Source organism: Zootoca vivipara, chromosome 14, assembly GCF_965207765.1.
Source record: "Zootoca vivipara chromosome 14, rZooViv2.hap1.1, whole genome shotgun sequence".
Lineage (NCBI taxonomy): Eukaryota > Metazoa > Chordata > Lepidosauria > Squamata > Lacertidae > Zootoca > Zootoca vivipara.
The window spans coordinates 33,014,567-33,037,599 of record NC_142597.1 but is presented as its reverse complement, the minus strand read 5'-3'; the positions used below and the strand labels follow the sequence as shown (position 1 = coordinate 33,037,599).

The 23,033-nt window shown below is 45.7% G+C and overlaps 1 protein-coding gene across 2 annotated transcripts in view; it reads right to left on the bottom strand.

Moving 5' to 3' along the window:
- The window catches only part of ZZEF1 (zinc finger ZZ-type and EF-hand domain containing 1), a 77,887-nt gene that overhangs the window by 17,110 nt on the left and 37,744 nt on the right, over positions 1–23,033 (bottom strand). For both annotated transcript variants that reach the window (XM_035138951.3, XM_035138952.3), the window contains exons 27-44: positions 22,476–22,555; positions 20,864–20,957; positions 18,655–19,153; positions 17,803–17,967; positions 16,441–16,560; positions 15,547–15,708; positions 13,687–13,816; positions 11,437–11,575; positions 10,393–10,558; positions 9,557–9,822; positions 8,575–8,726; positions 7,444–7,618; positions 5,452–5,588; positions 4,679–4,953; positions 3,453–3,627; positions 3,069–3,201; positions 1,865–2,061; positions 1,030–1,149 (exon numbers count right to left, since the gene is read on the bottom strand). In XM_035138951.3, coding sequence (XP_034994842.1) covers positions 1,030–1,149; positions 1,865–2,061; positions 3,069–3,201; positions 3,453–3,627; positions 4,679–4,953; positions 5,452–5,588; positions 7,444–7,618; positions 8,575–8,726; positions 9,557–9,822; positions 10,393–10,558; positions 11,437–11,575; positions 13,687–13,816; positions 15,547–15,708; positions 16,441–16,560; positions 17,803–17,967; positions 18,655–19,153; positions 20,864–20,957; positions 22,476–22,555 — 3,185 coding nt within the window. The remainder of the gene's footprint in view (positions 1–1,029; positions 1,150–1,864; positions 2,062–3,068; positions 3,202–3,452; positions 3,628–4,678; positions 4,954–5,451; positions 5,589–7,443; positions 7,619–8,574; positions 8,727–9,556; positions 9,823–10,392; positions 10,559–11,436; positions 11,576–13,686; positions 13,817–15,546; positions 15,709–16,440; positions 16,561–17,802; positions 17,968–18,654; positions 19,154–20,863; positions 20,958–22,475; positions 22,556–23,033) is intronic.

Genomic DNA, 23,033 nt, shown 5'->3' with positions numbered 1-23,033 from the left:
AGATATAGGTTATTATGTTGATATGGCAGCGTGGGAAAGTCTTTGGAAAGGAGATTTAAAATTTACAGCATGCTTACACATTAAAAGAAAACCACATGAAGATGATGTATAGATGGTATTTGACGCCTAGCAAACTGGCAAATGTGTAAGTCTAAATCCATTATATGTTGGAAGCATAAAGAGAAAGAGGGTACTTTTTTCACATGTGGTGGTCTTGGAAGGTTGCAAAAGCCTTCTGGGAAGTGATTTATAATGATCTGGGGGGGAGGAATGCTTAAAATAAATAAGATCAGCATATTTATCTATCTATGCTACCACGGCTGCCCAAATGATATATGCACAAAACTGGAAAGAGGAACTGACCCCAAAAAGAGATGACTGGCAACTAAAATTGACGGAATAAGCAGAGATGGCAAAACCTAGCAGAAGATTCAGAGATCAGGATGATAAACTCTTTGTAGCAGAATGGGGAAAATTTATTGAATATATGAAAACAAACGGAAACATTAGCAGGATTGATATAAACATGGGCAGTAAGGATTTTAAGGGAATTAAAAACAGATAAATGGGTAAAAAGGATAAATTCAGATATGGAGTAAGAGAATCTGATGGAAAAATAAGAAACTGCAGAAGAGGAGGGAGGGAAGTCGCAGAAAACATTACTGGATTTGTGTGTGATTTATATTTATTGTTGAATAATGTAAAATGAGAAAAAGTGAAATAAAAATGTATGAAATGACTGGCAGGAGGCTCAAGAGGAATTAGTCCTGTTTAGGTGTTCAAAATAAGGCTCAAAATGAACACAGTTAAGAGTCTCCCCTCCAGACCTCCATAATTGATGCATGAAAGGTCACAAGAAGAAGAAGAAGTCAAGATTGGTGCAAGGATCTCCTCTACACCCCTGCATAGCTTGAGTCCTCGTGTGTTTTCTTTGGAGGACTGGAAAGAGCTACCGCAGATGAGCAAAAGGAATCGTTTCAGATGCAGGGGATCAGTAGACCCGCCAACTTGGAGAAGCCCCTGCATTACCTCCAAGTCTCGGAGAAGCCAGGTCTTACTGAAGCCTGTTCCTTTGCTGCACTTCTTCACCAACAATTTAAGCAGACCCGTCTGAAGGAAGGCGGTGCGAATTTCTTCAAAGGGATGCATCTGCCAAAGACAGGGGAGAAAAGAAAAGAAAAACCTGTTGAAACCAGATGTATCGCAGTCCAGATGGAAAACTGCTTGCATGATGTGACTTTCATGTAATCTTTACATCTTAAACCTTACACTTGGCTGCATGAATTATACTCTTTGAACCACTTTTTTTCTGCCTCTGAACAACAATATCATATTCAAAAGGCATTGGGTGCACGAAAAAAATAGGGAGTGACCAGGAATAATGCAAATCTTCTTCCAGCACCTTTTCTGAGGTTTGCCCCCTTTTTTCTTTGGACTGAGATTGGCACCATCCTACTTTCTTCTACAGGCCACTTCCAAAGTCAAACGGATTTCACGTTTGTTTCCCCCTCTTCCCGTTCTTTTCCCCTTGTGTGCTATGTTCTCTCTTTTTAGACTGTAAGCCTGAGGTCAGGGGGCATTTAGTTTTAATGGCTTGTCTGTAAGCCGCACTGGGAGCCCTTTCAGCTGAAGAGTGGGGAATCCTAATGCTCTAAACCAGGGTTTCCCAAACTTGGGTCTCCAGCTTTTGTTGGACTACAACTCCCATCATCCCTAGCTGGCAGGACCAGTGGTCGGGGATGATGGGAGTTGTAGTCCAACAACAGCTGGCGAACCCCTGCTCTAAATAAATAAGATGTAGTGAAGACCACAGGCTTCGTCGCCTATATCCACCACATATAGTACCTGCCACGCTATACTGTACCTTAAGCGTCCTGTATAGCCCCTTCAGGGCAAGAGATAAGACCCAGGTTGCTTCCACAGCCTCTGCAAAGCTGCTGTTGATGCTGGTCTGGAGAAGATGGCTGGTGATGAACACAAAGTGCTGGAGGTACTGCCGCAACTGGCACCGAGACTCGTCATCACCTTGTCCGCATGGCTGAACCAGCTGGAGGTCTTTCACTAGAAAGGAGAGGAAGGAGGTGACTGTGTAGGTCTCTGTTGGGGATCATGGCTTGGTTCAGTATTCGGGCCAACCTTGACCCAACACCCCAAGTGCTACACGGAGAGCATCAACCGAAACATTAATTCTGTTTGCTTAAAAAATAAATAAAATCTACTATACATAAAAGTGGAATGCTGATTGTGCATCAGAATAACCCCAACGCAGGCAGCAAGGTAGAATGTAGAGATTTTGTGGCGCTGCAGCATTTATTTTGCCAAACATGCCACTGTTTAAGCATCACCTCTGAGCTTCTAGCAAGGTAATGCATAAAAACTGTGATGTGTGCAAAGAACAAAACACCTGAAACCCATTCTCAAATCCCATTCCATTAATTTCCTGCAACCATGAAAAATGAGCTGCCTTAGAAATAATAAAAAGAAAATAGGATTCATGGGGTCTTTGTGTTGTGTGACCATCACTCTCATTCATTCATTCATTCATTCATTCAAACATTTTTATTCCTTCTGCCTGCCAAGGTCATTTTTACTTGTGATCTCTGGCATCATTGCCTTTATATGGATTTTTAATGATGTGTATTTTGTTTGTGGGTTGGTAGCATGCAACTAAGTTCCATTCACAGCAGACCCGTTGAAATTAATGAACGTGACCTCATTACAGCCATTCATTTCTACTTTGAGTAAAGCTTAATTTGAATACCAACCTGGGTGTTGCATTCATTTTTACTGTTTGTATTCTAACATGCTGTTGTGGTGCTGTGATTTTAAACTGTTGCCCTGAATGGCAAAAGGGCACCAGAAGGGCAAGGCAGAAATTTCCATGTGAAGGAAGTTAAACAATTCATTCATTTGTTAACCATCTAACACACGTCACTTTAAAAAAAAAAAGGAAAAGTGTGTGTGTGTTCTAGCCCTTGTGACTGTGAAGGCAGCTAAGAATGCAAAACCCAAGTGGTGCAAGAAAGGGGGATCATGCTGAGATTAAGCTGAAGAAAGTGGTGTAGAACCTGCTTTTCTCTTCCGTGTTTTCATGTCCACAACCACCGCCCTGTTCTTCTCTGTGAAGTGCTTGAGGATGATCACGTTGTGGGCCTCATTTGCGTTGTCCATATACACAGACCGGGTCCCCATGCACAAGACCTGTAGGCAGGAGGGAGGGAGGGAGGGAGGGAGGGAGGGAGAGAGAGAGAGAGAGAGAGAGAGAGAGAGAGAGAGAGAGAGAGAGAGAGAGAGAGAGAGAGAGAGAGAGAGAAGTCAAACTCCAGGCAAGGATTGACCACGACTAACTTCTATGCAAAATGCATTTTTGTTGTTGCCATTGTTGCAATTGTGGCAGCGCCATCTGGGAAATGGTTCCGCAGCAGCGGTGCTTTAAAGCTCAACACACTCACCTCTGGAAAGCCGACAAGTACCAGTAAGGTAAAGATGTTGGTGTGTTTCAACTGGAAGGGCAGCTGCTTGATGCAGTGGTCTGTGAACGCAGCAATCACACTGTGCCACTGTGCAGAGGCGTTCAGGGCTCGGAGGATGTCGGCCATAGTGCATGCCCAGTCTAGGCCTACACGGCTGAAAAACAAAAGTTTGGGGGTTTCTTAGGCTAAGCAGCCCATTTAGCTGTGTGTCTGTGTGTGCTATCCATGCACCAGTGAAGTTTCAAAAATGAGAAATGACTCCAATGATCAACCAAAAGGCACCCTTCCCTCTGATGCTTAGCAGAGATTCCTTAATCAAGGGTGGCAAAGCTTTCTTGAAAATGACAGCTGGCCTCCTCCCATAGAAACAGCATGCTTGGTACACTCTAGGGCAGTGGTCCCCAAACCTTTTTGGGCCACTGCCCCCTCCATGGGTCCATAAACTCATCCCCATTGCCCCCTGCCTGATAAAAAGCATTATTCAGAATACTGGAGTCGTTTACCTGGCCCACTAAGGATGATAATAACACAAACAAAATCAAAACAGTAATGATTAACTGCACATTCATTCAAAATCCAATCAAAACTATTTAATTAATTCAACAAAACTGATGAACTACATCCAGCGATACCAGCTATTACCAATAATGAGATACTGTATCCTGTGACAACTCAGAACCGCAAATACAAAGAAACGTGACTATAGCTTTGAAAATCAAGAGCAGTAGGTGTTTCACTTCAGGCTCTAGCCCCACCTCCGATGCCACCCCTGCCACCCCACTGCCTCTTAACACCCCCTTGGTAATTCGACCACCCCTTGGGGGGGGGGGTACTGCTCACTGCTGCAGCGCAAAACCGTCATCTTCTGAAGACCTACGAAGCTTAACCACAAACCGTAACAGCCTCCACTAACCAGCTCATATTGCCAGGATGGAATGGGGAGGGGGTAAATGCTCCCTCACTATGCCAGAGTCCAGGCTGGTGCAGCAAAGAGGCCTGGATCAGGCCCACTGTAGTCATATGACAACAGCAGGGCCTGCTAGGGACTCAGTGGATCCTGTGCTTGCCCAGTGCTCCAGTCCGTGGGGGTGTCTTGCACTGGCTATTGCAGGCGGGGAAACCGGCTGCAATAACTTCTGCCCACCTACCATTCCCTAATCCAGAGGTAGGCAGGATTAGGCAGAGGAAAACTTTTCTCTATGTACCTGTCCAGGCAAACTGCTCCCAAGCTGAAGAGGAGATGAGTCGTCTTCCATCCTTCTGGCACAGAGGACCCATCGGCAGCAACGAGGCCGTGCTTGGCTGATAGAACTGTGGTCACGGCAGCGTCTACTTCTGCAGGCATCAGCCTCCGAATCAACTGGCCTAGGAGCCCCAGGGTTAAGTGGTAGGTTTCATTCAAATGGCCGGCATTCGAGATCACAACTTGAAACATGAGCGGGAGGATCTGGTCCAGGTTCATCAGAGACATCGTCGAGTCCTGCAGAGAGGGGAGAAGGGGGCAGGAAATCAGAGGACTGGGGGTGTGGTCCACTCCTTTTCTCCGTTTCCAGTTTTTGCCTACTTCCAGCTGGGAATGGACTGCTGTGTTTGTAATGGGTGTCAAATCAACACCTGGCCTTCAAGGCAAGAAATGTTCAGAGTCAAGAGCACATAGCTCTTTCCTGTCCTCACTCAGTATGTTTCCTGCCTTCATCCAAGGTCTATCCAGATGTTTATTCACCTCTGCTTTTTGGGAGCAGGCCCAAGGTGGATGGATCAGCCTCAGGCTGTCCCGTTCAGCAGTCAGCTGCACTCTCCACACCCAGTTCCAGGTTCAGGTGGTTTGGTGGAGTCCCAAGGATGGGAAAAGGACAACCCACCAACCAGTTCTTTCTCAAGCCTCTGCCCTCTTCTCCTCCAGCTGCTTTACCCGCATCCTCCTTCTTGCCACCCAGGAACTCCCTGGCTCCCCTTCCCCATTTGTGCATATTCTTACGGATTGCAAGCGAGGCAACATGGCAGCCAGCAACCCAAGAATCCTCTTCTGGGAGCACTCGGCAAATATCTCCTCTTGGCTGGGCATTGCCTTCTCTTCAGCTCGGCATGGAGTCAAAATGTCGGTAACTTCAGCGTCTGTAAAAAAATAAAATAAAGCAACATAAATTTCTCCAAACTGCAGAATTGTCATTACTGTTGAGGTAGCTGGTTCACAGTGCTTGGCTTTCTCTCGCTTTCGGCACTGACCATGGTGCAGCATTACATCTGCAATGTGATAACCATGGTTAGCTTTAACTTTCCTTATGCCCTGCAAGATCAGAACAGAGGACCATCCGGTCCAAGAGTCCTGTTTCCTACAGCAACCAACCAGATGCCCCTAGGAAGCCCCTCGCAGGAAATGAGTACATCATGGTTATTCACCAGCAGATGTTATTTAGAGGCATGTCGTCTCAGATCCCTGAGGATAGAGTCATGGATTGATCTTTGAGTACATTGTCAGCAACATGCTAGTGTCACACAGCTCTACTTCTCCTTTATATCTGCAGGTGAGGCACTGGATGTGCTCTTGCCTTGGTAATGGGCTGGATGGGAGCCAACAAACCGAAGCTCAACGTATGATTGAGCTGGGTGGTTCCCTAGACCAAATGGATGAGAGATGGCCTGCCCCTGATGGGCTTACACTCCATCTGAAGGAGCAGGTACATAGTTTAGGGGTACTCCTTGCTGGGGGCTCAGGTGGCATCAGCTTCGGGTGGTGGTCCAGCGGTGCCACTATCTGGACAGGAATAGGCTAACTTCTGTTGCCTATGCTCTAGTAACCTCGTAAGTTAGATTGCTGCCACACGTTCTACACTGGGCTGCCCCTGAAGATGGTTCAGAATATTCAGCTGGTGAAGAATTTGGTGGCCAGAGGCAAGACAGTTTGAGCACGCTACATCGATCCTGAACCAACTGCACTCCAAATTAGTTTCTGGGCCCAATTCAAGGTGCTGGTTTTAACCGATAAAGCCTTGAATGGCTCAGAACCGCAATACCTCAAGGACCATCTCTCCCCACATGGAGCAGCCCCAGACCCTGTGATCATCATCTGAGAGCCTTCTTTGTGTGCCTCCCCCACAAGAGGCCCAGAGTGTGGCTCCCCACTCATGGAATGCTCTCCCCAGGGAACCTCGCCTGGCATCTTCATTATATAGCTTTAGGCACCAGGCAAAAGTGTATATTATTATTATTATTATTATTATTATTATTATTATTATTATTATTATTACTAATTTGGCTGATTAACATTCTATGTCCTTCTAAACGTGTTTGTAGGAGGGGGCGGTGGTTATTGATTTGTTCTTGTTCTTATTATGTATTTTGGGTTCTCGTTTTGTATTTTTATGTTGTGATCTTCGGATGAATGGCGGGCTACAAATTTAATAAATAATAATAATAATCCCCCTTTAAAAGTGCACTGTGTGAAGCAGCACTTCTTCGAAGCATCTAGCCTCAATTTAGCCAGCCCTCCAAGCCACCTTGGGAGGCCTGTGCACTCCCTCATCTGCACTCCCAAGCACAGCATCGCTTCCTATTTGCAGTTTAGTGCTAATCAAGGCTTACTGCAATGTTCATATTGGTAAACTATGACTAGCACTTACCTTTCCTCTATTAAGTTCTCTGAACATGCATAAACTTCTGCTCAGAAATTATTCCCTCTCCTTTCACCAACTCATTTCTCCACATTTAAGATAAATATAGTTTGTAAAGCTGCTGGCTGGGGTTGTCTCTATTTTAATCTTGAAAGGCACTTGGTACATTTTAGGCAATTTTAAAATGATTACTATTGACTACATGTTATTACCAGCTGCAGGCGCAAAGTAATTTTGATACCAAACAATGGCAGAGCCACCGACTTAGAAGAAACATGTTCAAATGATAAAGGAGAAAGACATTTAAAAACAGAGTAGTGACTTGTAATTCTAGGAACCAAAAAGGAAGTAATCTTTACCTGCAGATATAGATTCCTTTGCTTGAAAATCTGAATTAAGGGCAAGCTTCTCTCTCTCATATGTTACCACCTCTTTCTTCAGCGGAAGGCCGTTGGAGGGCTTGCCCTCTGTTTTCACTTTCTGTGTTCGTTCGGTATCGGCAGAGGCCTGGTTTTCATCAGCGTTTCCATTCCCCTACGAATAAAGGAAAGGCGAAAATTGCAACGGTGCTCTTATGCAGTTGGCAAGCCTGACTTGTCAAAAGCTACAACAAACAGCAGGGTGGAGCACCTGCAGGGTTCAACTTCACCAAACTGGGCTGCCTTAAGAAGGTTCTCTCCCTTCAGCCAGAGGGATTTGTTTCCACTGAATCCTGATCCAGGTGGGTCCCTAACTTCCAGAGAGCAAGGAATTTGATAAGGCTGCACTCCATCCTTCCTGGGACGGAGGAAACTCCCCAGCTGAAAAGCGAAGGGAGTGGGTGGTGGTGGTTGGCAGTGTATATGGGCAGGAAAGAGGACATGTGCGCTCAATGAATGGGTGCGCTTGCCATGCTCCTTGCGAGATGAGACCTTCTTCCCTACACCTGTGAACTATTAGCTATCAGTCTGAAATTAACACAAATCTTAAAATTTACGCAAAACCAAGGTGAAGTCAGATTCAGGCCCTGGGAAGCCATCATTCGTTCCACCCATCGCTTATGCCTCTTTGTTAACAAAAATAGGATTCTTCATCAATGACAATATTCACATGTGAAGGTATACCCCGATTAATCATTTGCTGTGAATGTGGAGCTCACTCCTACCTTCTAGAAAACAGGAGTCAACATCCTCCTGTTCTGCCTTATCTGCTTATAAGCTGCAAGAATCTGCAGTGCAGGGTAGCTTTTGCCTACCTGGTATATCCTACAGCTGTTTTGGTTTATAACTCACAGCAGACCAAGCCAGCGTGGCCACAGGATGCTGGGGCTGAAGAGAGTTGTAGTCCAAAACATCTGGAAGGTACTATGTACACAGAAGTTGATATAGGCAGTCATTACAGCTGCACAGAATCATAAAAAGGGACACCAAAAGAGGGACCAGTTTGAAGCATCCTTTAATTTAAAAAAAAGCATTTACACTGAAGCATTTTAAATATATATATATATTTACGTTGCAATGGGTGAAAGATGCAGACGTTGCCTTATCGGTTTCCATGGCTCTCTCACCAGTGCTGTCTGTGGAATTTTCAACTGATAGTATCCCCTTTTCGGGTAAAGATTCACTTTCTGGCAACATGCAGAGCAGAGTGAGGCTTTTCAAACCTGGATGTGGGGGAAGGAAGTTAAAGATGATCCAAAAGCAGAACATGAATGGACCAGATCCTAAATGTGTACTGGGGTGAGGGTAGGGGAAAAGAAGGAAATAAATCCAACTCTCATCATAATTAGAGCAAGCTCTGGAACTTGAGGGTTAAGAAAATGAACTCTGTGCCTCCCTCACACACACCCAGCAGTGTTCCAAGAATCCAGACCAGCTCATATGGGGTTTACTGCCACTGCTGACAGCCTCCCTTCCAAATTATCCTATTCCCTAGCCACCAGGGATGGGGAAAGGCAGCCTTAGGGACTGCACAGCCCACACTGGGTAGGGAGTAGTTTAGCAAAATGAGCAGTGCAGGTGCAACATGTTTTGACTGTGGGAGTTTTAAATGCTGGAAGAGGGTGTCCCAACAACCCCGCCCCTCCAAAAAAATCATTTATTGTTTAAATTTCTTAGGCACTTTTTCCCTATGGCAACTCAAAGTGACTTACAATATTTTAATCAAAAAACACATACACCAGCAGAAAACCAACCCGTACAATAAAACATCCCACCCACGCAAAAAGTTACCCTCTGCAATCTCCACCCTGAAGCAGAATCCAGATGCAGACCTTACGGCAGGGTGCAGGGAACCCCCGGTCCTCCATAAGCTGCTGAACTACACTTCCCATCAGCCCCAGCAGGCATGAACAGTGGCCACGGATGAGGGGAGTTGTAGTTCAATAACACCCAGAGGGCCAAAGGCTCCTTACAGCTTCATATCAAAGCAACAGGCCTTAGCACGTGTGCAGAATCCGTGCTTGCATCTGAGCAGCCATGCCCTGGCCTTCACCTTTCCCATGCTGCACTTTCACCAGGCAGTCCCCAATCAGCTGGATGCACTCCTGCTGCAGGGTCCTGGCGTGGGCGACGACCTGGGGGTCAAGCGCCTCCTCGCCATCCCCTTGCTTGCCGCTCGACAAGTCGGCGCTGTAGAGAGCCAGGGCGGAGAACAACAGCCAAGAGTAGTTGTGAAGGTAGGGCTGGATGAGCCGATGGCGGTCACTGATCCGGATGGTCATCATCGGGTGCGCTGTGACGCTGTGGGTGGGCAGGTGGCTAAAATGGAGGGGAGGGGGGAAGAAGAGCAGAACTTCTTGTTACGAAGGATGGTTGACACCTGCTACTAGCAAAATGTCAACAGGATGGATGTGACCACCTCTAGGCGCAAAGTGGGGCTGTGCTCTGCGGGGCGCATGGGCACAATATAAGTCTCTGCAACCTAGATTGTCATCTCCTTTCTTGCTTCTTATTTTCTGAAAATGCTTACAACATACAATCCTCGTATACCCCCAACCCCCTCAAGAAATGCTCCATCCATATGGGCTCTGCATGGTTCCTGTCACTGGAAACAAATTCATAGGGTAAGGATGTATTCAAAGGTACGCTATTCCTAATGTGTCAATTCCAGCTAATTAGTAGATCTGGGGGTGGGGTGCTAATAAAATAAACCAGGTACATCCGGCAAGTCTGTAGGCTCCTGATCTACTCAAGGTAGATCAGGAGAAGCGCTGAGCAAATTGCACCTGTGGATTAGCCCAGATTTGCCCCCACCCCTCCACCTGATAATGCCAAAAAGCAGAGGTGCCTGATCACGTTAAGATTCAGAAGGTTACGAAGGCACAGTACCTCTCGGAGTACTTCTTGGCGGAGTAACACCCAAAGCAAAGGTCAAAATCTTCACACACGTTGCAGTTCATGCGCTGCCCAACGATAATGCCCTGGCAGTGGTCGCAGGCATATTCCATGTTGACCATGTCATGGTTCGCCTCGTGGCCTTCGGGTCTCACTCCGCCTACATGGGATGCAAAGGGACAGCAACAGGTGTTCAAAGCAACCATCGTTCAATCTCTATTGCAGCAGAACTGTTGAATAAAGCGCTTTCCTCAGCCTCTGCTGCCTAGTACCTTCCAGATCTTTTGAACTACAGCTCCTATCAGCCTCAGCCAGCACAGGGGGCATAAGCTGTCTTTGACAATTCCAGGTCCCCTTGGAGCAGAGGAATGGGGAGCCGGTGGCCCTCCTAATATCGCTAGAATGCAGCTCCCATCAGCCCCAGCCTGTATGGCCAAGGGTCAGGGATGATGGGAGTTGCAGTCCAGCAACACCTGGAGGGCCACAGCTTCCTTATTACTGCACTAAAACACAAATAAGCTTGGGTTGGTGAGAGTTGGGAGTTTAGAGAATAGCTAGAGGGCTGCAGGTTCCCCATTCTTGCCCCCAGAAATAGAAAGAGGAGAGGCAGGAGAGAGAGAGAGAGAGAGAGAGAGAGAGAGAGAGAGAGAGAGAGAGAGAGAGAGAGAGAGAGAGAGAGAGAGAGAAGAGAAGGTAAAGGGAGTCCCTCTTCTCTGCTGGGAAAACGGGCCAGTAGTAGCTGATGAATGTACTGGGAATCCACGTAACTTCAATCCATCTATACACATACACACCACAACCTGCAAATTATAGAATTTCCATGTTTTACACCCTACCCCTCCTTTTTCTTGTGTGGGCAATATTGCCTGTTTCAAAATTCAGAAAACTGGTGCCATATATTTTTTAAAAGTTACTGCAAAAGGATCTCTTTGGATGTCTACTTAAAAAAAGAAAAAGGAAAAGAAAGTTGTTAAACTACAGAAAACTGATCACCCCCTTTGAAGAAGAAACAATGTCATTTCTGGCCTACGGGCTTACCCAAAAAGCACGTTTTGCAAAGATCCATGTCGTTGCACTGCAAGCAGCGGTAACGATGCCAAGGAGCGATCTCATCGCACCCATCACAGGATATGTCCACGTGTAACAGGTCGCAGTAGCGGGCAATGAACATGTGCATCTGGAACGAGACATGGAAACATTGTTCACAAGCTTGGTTTGCATAAAACTTTAAACGATAAAATGCTACTATATTGGCTCTGCCCACTGCAGGTCCAACTCAAGAGCCATCATCTGCAGCGTGGGCAGATCAATATATTTCTGATGGAAATCATTGAATTAAAGAGTTGGAAGGGGACCACGAGGGTCATCTAGGCCAACCCCCCTGCAATGCAGGAATCTTTTGCCCAATGTGGGACTCAAACCCAGGAAGCTGAGATTAAGAGTCTCGTGCTCTACCAACTGAGCCATCCTAGCAAGCCCAGTTTTGCATGTATTAATTAGCCTAAAAGCAAGCTACAGTGGGGGAGAGCGTTGCTCTTGTGCTCGAATCCTGCTTGCAGGTTTCCCACTGGTATCCAGCTGGCCACTGTGACAACAGGATGCTGAACCTGATGGGCCACTGGCCTGATCCAGCAAGACAGCTCTTGTGTTCTTAAACCCATTATGTCCTGATTATTCATTAATCTGCAACAGCCAAACCTCCAATATGATTTGGACTACAACTACCATCAAGGCAGCTGGAAGTGGCAGTCCAAAGCTAGAAGACACCAGTTTGGAAAAGGCTGATCTACAATTATTTTTTAACCTACCCCAAAAAAGCTATGCATTTGCAAACACATTTTCTCCCAAAAACGCATCTCAGAATGCATGTTATTCTTAAATGCATATTTTTAATGTGCATTTTGCTTTGTTCTTTGAGCTTTGAACAGCACTGCAAAATCCAGAGAAGGGCAAAACCTGAGAGGTGACTGTGTTCCAAGCCACAATTAACTTCAGGAGGCACAGCATCAGGTCAGTCCACATTACAAGAAAATGAATTTCTTACAAGCTACAATGCCTCTAGATCAGGCATGTCCAACAGCTCAATCGTGATTGATTGCTGGGTGCCCTCGGTCGATCCCCCCCCCCAGCTAAAAACTTTGGGTCTTCATCCCCCCCCCAAAAGCGCAACAACTTTGGGTCTTCCTCCCCAAAAATCCAATGGGTAGATCACTGCCAGTTATTTTAAAGTGGGAGTAGATCGCTGTCTCTTGGGAGTTGGACATGCCTGCTCTAGATAATGGAACAGGAACTGGGAAGAAAGCCCATCACAGGGAAACCTCAGGTGGGAAGAACATGAGTTTTGTAAAGCCTGGAGGGCTTTGGAAAGAAAGCAGATGGATGCAGGATTGCTTCTCGGAATTTTGCGCTCTCTCTCTCTCTCTCTCTCTCTCTCTCTCTCTCTGCACAAACAGAGCTCTCAATTAATGCCAAGAGAGAACTTGATTTCAGCCCCAATGAGGCTTCTGCATATACAACTCTTCCAGGTACAAACAAAGCTGGTTACACACTCCCCGCACCCCCAGATTCAAAGCTATCCTGTGAACTAAGTACCTAAGCATGCACATTCTGAGTTCCCAACTCTATCCCCCTATCAGTGTTTTCAGCCAATGACTAAAATGTGTTTTTTAGTCATGTAGCTCTGCTGCGAAAGGGTTTTAAACCAGTTGAACCATATATTTTAATGAATTTCTGGTATTCTCCTCTCACCGCTTCCGCCCCCACATTTTGAAAGTCTCACAATCATAATAATATACTAATGTTGTTCTTATACGGTTGTTTTTAATTTGCTGGCTTGGGTGGATTTGATCCCGAAAGGCATCTTATAAATATTTAAATGCATAGGTAACATAGAAGGCAAGTCAAAAATTGACAGCTAGCTAAAAAGTCGCAAGAAAAGGAAACATAAATATGCCTTCCGAATCCCAAATGGTGGGGGGAACAGATTGCATGCTCCCAGGGCCACTGGATGGACTTCATAGTTCAGCAGGTTTGAAGGAACATCTTCCAAAGCCAATGTCAACCATCTGCCTTCTTGTGTTCAGGATACATCCTCCCTTTACCCCATTCCCACAATGTCATCTCCGGTTTTCAGAGTAGGGTCCTTGGGCCTCTCATACGTGCCGCCCCAACCCCTGCTGGCTACAATATGCCCATCCATGCCTGCCCACTTCACCAGCTCTGCTTCCACCTGCTCTACCTCTTGAGCCCTTCCACCAAACCCAGACAAAAAGTTCTCATTCTAATGACCTTCCTCTGCTTCTCTGGGTCAGCCTGGCTTATCTTGTCGCACCAGCTTTCAAAGACTCCTTCTTGACACTCGTCCATCCACTCAGAGTTCTGCTTGTAGTCTGCGAGTTCCTCTTCCTCGCTCCACTGACTAGGAACAAAGGCACAAAATAAAATGCTTTCTACTTAGAACGGCAGGACCAAAATAATGGGGGGGAAAGGATTAAAAGCCATTTGATTCAAGTAAAAAGAGGCTTCAGGTGAATATGCTTCAAATATCTTAACTGTAGCCTGGTGTTCCAGATTAAGAGCCGAAGAGAAGAATTGTTCTGTGAGTCGCCCACACTTGCGCAAGTTAATTTCATTCATTTCATTATTGTACAGGATTCCCCCTGTCCCTTCAATCTGGAGAATGTGGCAAGCATGGAAGCTTGGGGGGGGGGGCAGGGACATCTCTTCTACAGTCCTGCTGTTCTTTTGAGGGTCTGCATCTCAGAATCGCAACAAGCACAGGTCAATGCGTGGTCAGGAATAAGATCCTGCAACTTAGGGAGAGTGGAAGGGGCCTGAGAACACAGCACCACTGAGGGAGGGCTTTCAGTGGTAATGCCCTGGTTTGTGGGGTGCCCTCCCCAGGCAGGCGTACATGGTGCCTCTGCTGTCAACCTTTCAGCATCATGGGAAGACCTTTTCATTTCCCCACGTTCCAGCATTTTTTTTAAAAAAAACTGTTTTCTGTTGTTGTCTTGCTATTTAATGGTCAAAGGTTTTATCTCTGTCTATGTTCTATTTTTTAAAACTCAAGTCAACTATTTTTTACACTTTCACATGATCACATTTGTTAATGGGTGGGTGGCACAGAAAAACTTTGTATATTCCCATTTGTTTTCATAATTAACACAAGCACTAAACCTATCAATTTAACCCTCTTCAGGTTGCCTATTAAAATTAATGCTTTAAAAATAATTTGGTCTTCTTCCAAAGAATCTCCTTGGAGTGCCTGCTCTGAGTGTCCCCCATTGAATTATCTGAGGCCAGTAAGAGGGGTTTTTTTCGGTGCTAGCACCATAATTATGGAACAGCCTCCCCAGGGAGGTTTGCCCAGTGCCAGCTTTGTGATATTTCCGGCGACACCCAGGTCTTTTAAAGAGCTGGTGCAGTATGACCTCCTATGTTTTAAAATCTGTTTTCTAACTTTGGAGGAGCAAGGATGTAGGTTTTGATTTCATGGTTTTATGACCTAATTTGCATTTCAAATGTGTTTAGAATTGTTTCCTGTTAAACCACAAAGAGAACTTTATGCTGTACAGCATACGAATGCCATTAATAAACAAAGTTTTAAAAAGTGGGCTACTCAAATGCCTAGCCCTACTGGAAACGCACAACCCCTATGAACCATAGGAACAAATGTGGAATCCTGCAATGCAGGCAGTTGATATATTAATCCAAACAACAAACATCTCAGTCTAAGGGGAAAAAGAAAAACAAGGCATCTGTATTTTTTAGAGAAAGCCAGCACTTGTAAGAAACAGTAACTGCTTTGGGAAATATCTTTATTTTGCATTATTTATTCACTTGTCAGATTTCTATCCCACCTTTCAGCCAAGATCCCCTCAAGGCAGTTCTGGGCAATTCCTACAAATGCACCAGCTACTTCCCAGCCAAAATTATTTCACAGACTTTTAAAGAATCAGAGTTGGAAGAGACCCCGAGGGTGATGTAGTCCAACCCCCTGCATTGCAGGAATCTCAACAGGTGGTCTCCCATCCAATTTGAAACCATACCAGACCCTGCTTAGCTTTGCAAACGTGCTAGTCATTTTGCTGCGGCACCAATAGGAGTGTCAAAGCAAAACAAACCCAGGTACTTGTCCCAACTTACCAAACTATGCTGTCATGTGTACTTATGTTCTCTCGTGACATGCTGATAAGGAGGTGTGGCAGCTGTATATCAACAAAGAAGGAAAGGTCACTTGGCTCCCAACCCATGTCCAAGAGGTGAAGGAGAGACGTCTGCACGCAGGACAAGGCAGGGAGCAACGATCTAAACGAACAGGGAAGACAAACCAGGGCAGCGCAATTAAAACACGGAGGAGCTGCAAGGTTGCAGGTGGCAAAAGCGAGGGAGAAGGGACAAACGGCCTTAATTTCATTTGGGGGTAAAGGGGGCTATGACCAAGGGAGAGAACATGATGGAATTTGCACATAGTGTGGAGGAAAGCAACATTGGAAACAACCTGATTTTTCTCCCTTGTTCATAATACAGGGCTTTTTCTGTGGCTGCTCCCCTACTGTGGAATTCCTTCCCAAGAGAGATCAGACTGACTCCTCCCTCCCCTTGTTATCCTTCTGCCAGCAGGCTAAGCAAGACCTTCCTCTTCAGACAGGCCTTTGAATACTAAGGTGCAGACGAAGACTGACCACTGGGCTGCTGTCAGGGCAGACTGCATTTAAATTGCTGGTTTTAAATGTGTTTTATTAGTTTGCTTTTTGTAACTTTGGGTTTTATAATGTTTTTAACAGCTATGAGCTGCCTTGAGTCCCAGCCTGGGAGAAAGGCAGGATATAAATACCTTAATAAGTAATAAATGATACTGAGAGCTCAGAGTGACGCAATAAAATAGATTGATAGCACGTTATGGTCAGACAATGGGCTCCTCACACAACACCAGGGACAATTACCACGGTGGTTGGAGTAAAGGAGTCTTACAAAAAATAAAACAAAGGATCTTGTATGCTTTAAGAGAAAGAGAGAGAGAGGGAGAGAGGTCCATACTTCTCATCGAGGTCGTTAAATCCTTTCAGAGCGTTGACCAAAAAGAGAAGAAGCTGGTAGTAAGATTCCCGTATTTCCCGGTGCAGCTCAGCCCCACAGCCTTCTAAGTGTGCAAAATAGCTGGAAAAGAAGATATATAGGCTGTTGAATTGCATTTTATAAGCCTGCCATTGTGTAATATGTCCCAACAACAATAGCTACTTCAATCTACCATTGCACTGACACCAGAGCAGAGGGGCAATGAGAAGAACCAAAATGTCCCCCTGCAATTTCTTTCTGTTGTTGTTAACTCTCAGCTCTGGTTCAACCTATGTTATCTCCACACCAGATCCAGCCCACCTGCCTGCTTTCCCTTTCGCAGCAAAATCTGGGATATATAATTAACACACATACATCAGGGTTTTGCTAATATTTGTTAAGGCTTTCGTTTTCTTAAAAAAATAACAGCCTGGTTTAAAATCAAGCCTGAAAGCAATACGAAGCCTGCGCGTATGAGCTAATAAAACTGAAACGTCAGTCCTCCACTGTCATGTTTATTTAACATAAATCCTCCCTTTTTCTAAACAAAGCATTGAATGTGGGTGGGGGAAATACATAACTTGAGCTATTCCCAAGACCATCCATTAAAATATTACAATGCTAAGTGTATGACAGGTTATCCGTATTTATTTAAAAAATAGTTTTTATTAAATATTCTCTTTGCAGGGTGGATAAAAATCAAAGATTTTTTAAAAAAAATCAAAAAAATCGGATTTTTTTTATTTAAAAGAAAGGTAAAAGAAAGTCCTTCTTCATGCAGCGCGTAGCTAAAGTATGGAACTCATTCCCACAGGAGGCTGTGCGGACCACCAACTTGGATGTTTTTTTAAAAAGGACCGGGCAAATTCATGGAGAAGTCTATTCATGGGTACGAGCCACAGTGGCTCTGCCCCGCCTGCAGGTGGAGGCGGTATAATGTTTCTGAGCACCAGTTGTGGGAAACCACGGGAGGGGAGTGTGCTCTTGTGATCAAATCCTGCTTGCGGGTTTCCTAGAGGCATCGGGTTGGCCCCTGTAAGAACAGGGTGCTGGAGTAGATGGGCCAACAGCCTGATCCAGCAGTCTCTTTTTATGTTCTTACTTACTGGGGCAAATTTTATTTGCCTCTAAAATCAAGCTCTCTCCTTCCTGTATTCCAGCCACCCAAAAACTGGTGCCTCCAAATGTTTTGGACTGCAGCTGAAAAATGCTGGCCTTGGGTAAAGGGGTAGCCATACTAAGATAGATGGACCAATGGCTTGACTGGACGCATTCCGCTCTCTGCTAACCTGAGCAAAAAATGAACAACTGCCTATGCCTTAAGTGCAGCTTCCCACGTCTTACTTTGTGAAGTCTTTTTGGCAAGCCAGGAGTTCCAGCAGGAAGATGATGCAAGGTGGGGTGAAGCAGTGAGGCTGGCTGAGGGATTCTAGGCACTGGAGGATCATCTTCAGCACTTCCAAGATGCTTTTGGCCTGAGCTTTCCTCAAAGCAAGGACTTTCAGAACACTAGGAGAAACACACACACACTTTCCAATTAAACATTTTCCTGCATTGGCACAAGGGGATGGTGCAGTAACCCACACCGATGAGCTTCTCCGTCAAAAGAGAACTGGTGACGTCAAGAAGCCTAACAAAGCGGCAAGCGGTGGGTAAAACGTGGCAGCAACGTGATGACAACACACTACCTGGCTTTATGGTTTGTTATAACAGGGTTTCCTGATATATACACAAAAGCAAGAAACGCTCTCACATACACTAGCCCACCGGGATGGAATTCTTAACTCAAGAATATATTTCTATACTTTTTTGTACTGCTTAATATAACGTAACCCCTAGGCAGTTTACGTAACGTGTTAGAAACACAAACAAATACTTCTCACAAAACATTCACTGTTGAGCATATATTCTGAGGCAAAACACACCTTGTGCCATACTGCGGTTCCTCGTATCTGATTGGCCACTGTGAGAACAGGATGCTCGACTAGACTGGCTATTGGACTGATCTAGCGGGGCTCTTTCTTATGCTCTCATGGCATCCTATTGTTCAGCAATAAGCACCACAGGCCAAGAGGTAGGAGCCGAACAAGCAAATCTCAAACGCGCCTTGAGGTCTTTCTGGAGCCTCTATTTAATGAGACGTTTGGTTTTTCTTTCACCCAGAGTCTTACCGGCACAAAATTGGATCTGGCTCACCTTTCATGAGAAAGAGATTGGTCCTTAATGAAGTCCAAGGTGTGTTTCAGGATGGGGTATTTCTCCTTAATGCTGGGCACAGGCCTGGACTCCTCCATGGAGCGGAAGGAGAGGAGCCGGAGCCTCCCCCGGCTGAATGGAGGCTTCCGAGTGGGAGTGGAGGGAGGGGACAAGGCATCTTCTTGCTCCGACAAGTTACTATCAAGGGATTTGCTTTGGGACACAGGAGACACTTCTGTCTGTGGCGAGTCTGGCACCTGCTTCCTCTTTGAGCTGGAGGCGGCCTGACCTGCCTCTGGAAAAACAAAACCAGTCATTCCAGAGATGGGGGAAGAATCCGATGCTTGGAAATCCGCTTCAACGACAGAGCTCGTCCTCTGACGTCTGTCTTTGTGGCATCGCCCAAAGTCCTCCACGTGATCCGAGTCGTGGCCTTCTGCCTTGGTCCGTGCAGGCAGAAAACTGAGCAAGAGATGACTTTTCTGGATGCACTGTTGCGCTGCAATAGAAAGGCAACAAGTGCATCATGAGAGCGGTGCAACTGGGCTCCTCCTTCTGCTCTGTGCATCTCGTAGCAACAGATGAAATGTTAAGTATTTCATAAGTGCACGGCCTACCTTACAGCTCTCGCTGTAGTGTGGCCTGCCACATGCATTGGGTCAATGACATGCTGGGGACAGCATGGGATTCCAGAGGTGTCATGACGGCCACAAAGTCCTGAGCTGCCCCAGACTTAGCGGCCTTGGTGTGAACGTTGAAGTCCTCCAAGACCATCAATGCAGGCGTTCTCAACATAATTACCATTTATTACCTGCCCTTTACTCCAGGACAGGTTACAACAGTAATATTAAAACACAGTAATAAAAGGTGGGTTCTAAAAAATATACAGTGGTGCCTCGCTAGACGAAATTAATTCGTTCCACGGGTCTTTTCTTATAGCGAAAAATTCGTCTAGCGAATCCCATAGGAATGCATTGAATTTCTTTGAATTTTTTTTTGCCCATAGGAACGCATTAATTGAATTTCAATGCATTCCTATGGGAAACCGCGATTCGCTAGACGAATTTTTCGTAAAACGCATTCGTCTAGTGAGGCAAGCTCCGCTCGAAAAATCCTTTTGTTAAGCGGAAATTTCGTTAAGCAGGGCATTCGTTAAGCGAGGCACCACTGTACATCTCAAGTGTCAAAAGCCAGAGTAAAGTGGTGCATCTTCAACATTCACAAAAGCTATGTAATGATGGTGACAAAGACAACTGGGGAGGGAGTTCCACAACTTATGGGCTACCATAGAGAATACCCTCTCCCTTGAGCTTCTGAGGGCAGAGAAACAACCAAGAGGGACCCCTCCACTGATCTTAGCAGCTGGGGGGGGGTGTATAGGGGAGGAGAGGATCGATCTTTCAGGTATTTCACATCATCCGTATTTCACCATCGTCCGCTCAGGCAGGAAGACTGCTAGACGATGAGGTGGGCAAGAGACCAACAGACCAAAGCTGTCCTGGGTGCCCAACACAAGGCACAGACACTCTAGGTGGACAGGAAGCCTGGAGAGAAAGATTGAATTCCTATATACTGCATGTCAAGATCCGGGGTTCAAAAACCCTGGGAACCAGCCCAGAGTTGTAAACGAACCCACAGTCGCCTGGGCCCAGTGACAAGAGCTAAAAATGAGACTCTTTTTTCCTTCAGAAGCAATAGCACTGAATACACTATACACAATTTGGCAAAAGAACCTACCCCACATACAACAATGGGCCTACTCAAGGCCTCAGCCATTAAATGTTACGTAGGCAGCCATTACCCTTTATTTTGGGTATGTTTGGGAGTCCTGATTCTCCAGGCTATTCCTCCAAAAACCTGCTGTCCTCACCCACCCCAACAAATGATCTAAGACTACCCTTCTCCCACAGAGTCCAAGAGTGTACCCCTTCAATAATTTGAGCAGAAGTGAAAAACTCCACTCACAACTCACACCCAAAGTAGAAACAAACATGAACAGCAAAGCTGAGGTTCAAATCTAAAGAACAAGATCTTGATAGAAAACTCGACAGACAGTCCACATTGGCTAAAGGGAGGAAATGGACTCGGTTGTGTAAATCCTAAACTCTGAACACTTCCTGCCAGGGGGTGATATTCATCAAAGTGGCTGTCTGCTGCCCATGGGAAAAGCAAGAGGAGCAAAGAGAGGCAGAAGCACAATGACACTTACCAAGGGACTCCGGGTTCACCTCGCTCATCTCAATGGCCTGCTTCTCCTCCCCATCGCTTCCCTGGTTCACGAGGAACTTCTGTTTCATTTCTAGCTGTAGAAACACACGTATTTTTAATAGAGTTTAAAGTACTTTCAAAATTTGCCAATCCTGGAAATATTTTTTATGCAACCATAGAACTGCAGATCTGAATGAGAGTCACCAGATCATCTAGCCTAACCCTGCAATCAGCTTGCTGAACTGTGAAATGAGTCCGCCAACAAGAAGCTCCGCTCCAGAAATAAACAGGTTGCATGGAAAACCAGAGGGGAAATTTTAACTGCTACTGATTTCCTGCCTCAGAAGGTCTTCCTTGTGTGAATGAACGCCAGCATGCACACTAAACACAAACATGCACATACAGATGACTCTGTTTGCCGGTTTCCCCACTGGACTGGTTCACATGTCACAGTTAGAAACAAACTTATGGCTTATTGTGAATGAGCAGTGTGCCAGTTCACATTGCTCAAATCGTCGCTGCCCCAGTACTCCTCCTTTGTCAAGCTGGGTGGAAGTAATTCACAGCACTGGCAAAATAGAAAAAAAATTCCTTCAGTAGCACCTTAAAGACCAACTAAGTTTTTATTTTGGTATGAGCTTTCGTGTGCGTGTGCATGCACACGAAAGCTCATACCAAAATAAAAACTTAGTTGTTGTTTAAGGTGCTACTGAAGGAATTTTTTTTCTATTTTGCTTCGACTCAGACCAACACGGCTACCTACCTGTCACAGCACTGGCTTAGAGATATACACGAACCAGCACACCATGAGCAGAATCTCAAAGGTAATTTTCCTCTGTGGTTTACCATGAGATGCAAAAGGGGCCGGGGGTGGGGGGAGGAACATGTGCACATAACTAATAGTAATAATAATAATAATAATAATGGTGGTGGTGAAGATTATGATGCAGGCTTCATGGAGTTTCTTATACATGTAGGAGGTATGTAACTTGTGAAGCAAACCTTCGTAAGTATGAACTGCCTTCAGTATCGGGGGTGCTCTGCCTCTGAAAACCATATGCTGGGAATCACAAGTGGAGACAGTGCTGCTGGACTCAGACACTGAGACCAGGGTGTACAACTGGACAGGCTTTGAACCAGGCCCAGCTACAAGGGCTCTCCTTGCATTCTGAACCAGAGGACTAGCTGAGGTGCTAAACCTGGGCGTGGGCTATATATAGCACTTCAGACCACAGATAGGAGCTCACGTGGAAGATTGCAGCTTCACGTGTAAAACTAGCATCTCAGGGAGAAGGATTCTAGCTTCTCCCTGACACGTTAGCTTTCCACGTGGAGGGATATCTTTCTTGCGTGGAAGTTCACGACAACACCCATCTGCAGCCTAGTGGCAGAGCGAAGGAAAAGGAGTAGGCCTGACTTGACAAGGTGGATAGAGGAGGTAGGGGGGACAGCCCATTTGATGCTACTTAAATGAATTCAGATGCTTAAAATAATCTTTTAGAGGGATTTCTTTGCACAGTAATGCTGAGACCGACTCAGGAAATGAGGAACAAATGGGGGAAATTGTATGGCAACTATTTTCTGGGCCCCAGGGTAAAGAGAGGAAATCTTACCATCCATATTCTGATCCCGTCGGCCAGGGAATATACCTGTGCAAACTCTTCGCCCAAAGGTGTTTTGCCTCCACTGTTGACTGTGGGGAAAGGAAGAAGAGATTTCTAAGCCAACTTGAAGGTGTAACGAAAGAATTGCAGAGGCCACAGTGGACTTCTGCCACCACCTCAAACCAATAAAAGAAACGTGGTTGTCTTTGGGGGCCAGTTTATACGAACAATGGAACTGAGGGCCAAAAATCTCCCTGGACTGGATCAACTTCAGCCTGCAGGTGGAAGATCAAGTGTTTGATGATTGCATAGCCGCAGAGGATAGGGGTGGAGGGGGAAACAACCTGCCCAGCTCACAGAAACTTTGACAAAGAGAATAGCTCTCTGAAACATTTTTCTATACACAGGGGAGATTGGTCCCCACCTACCATACAGCATGGAGTGGTTTGCCACTTGTTTCTGCTGCTTGTATAAAATGGCCCCCTAGGCTCACTTAGGTATAAAAACACTTCTGTAGAGACTTCTGTAGACAATGTCATAAAATATCAGGGCGGTGTACAACTAAAA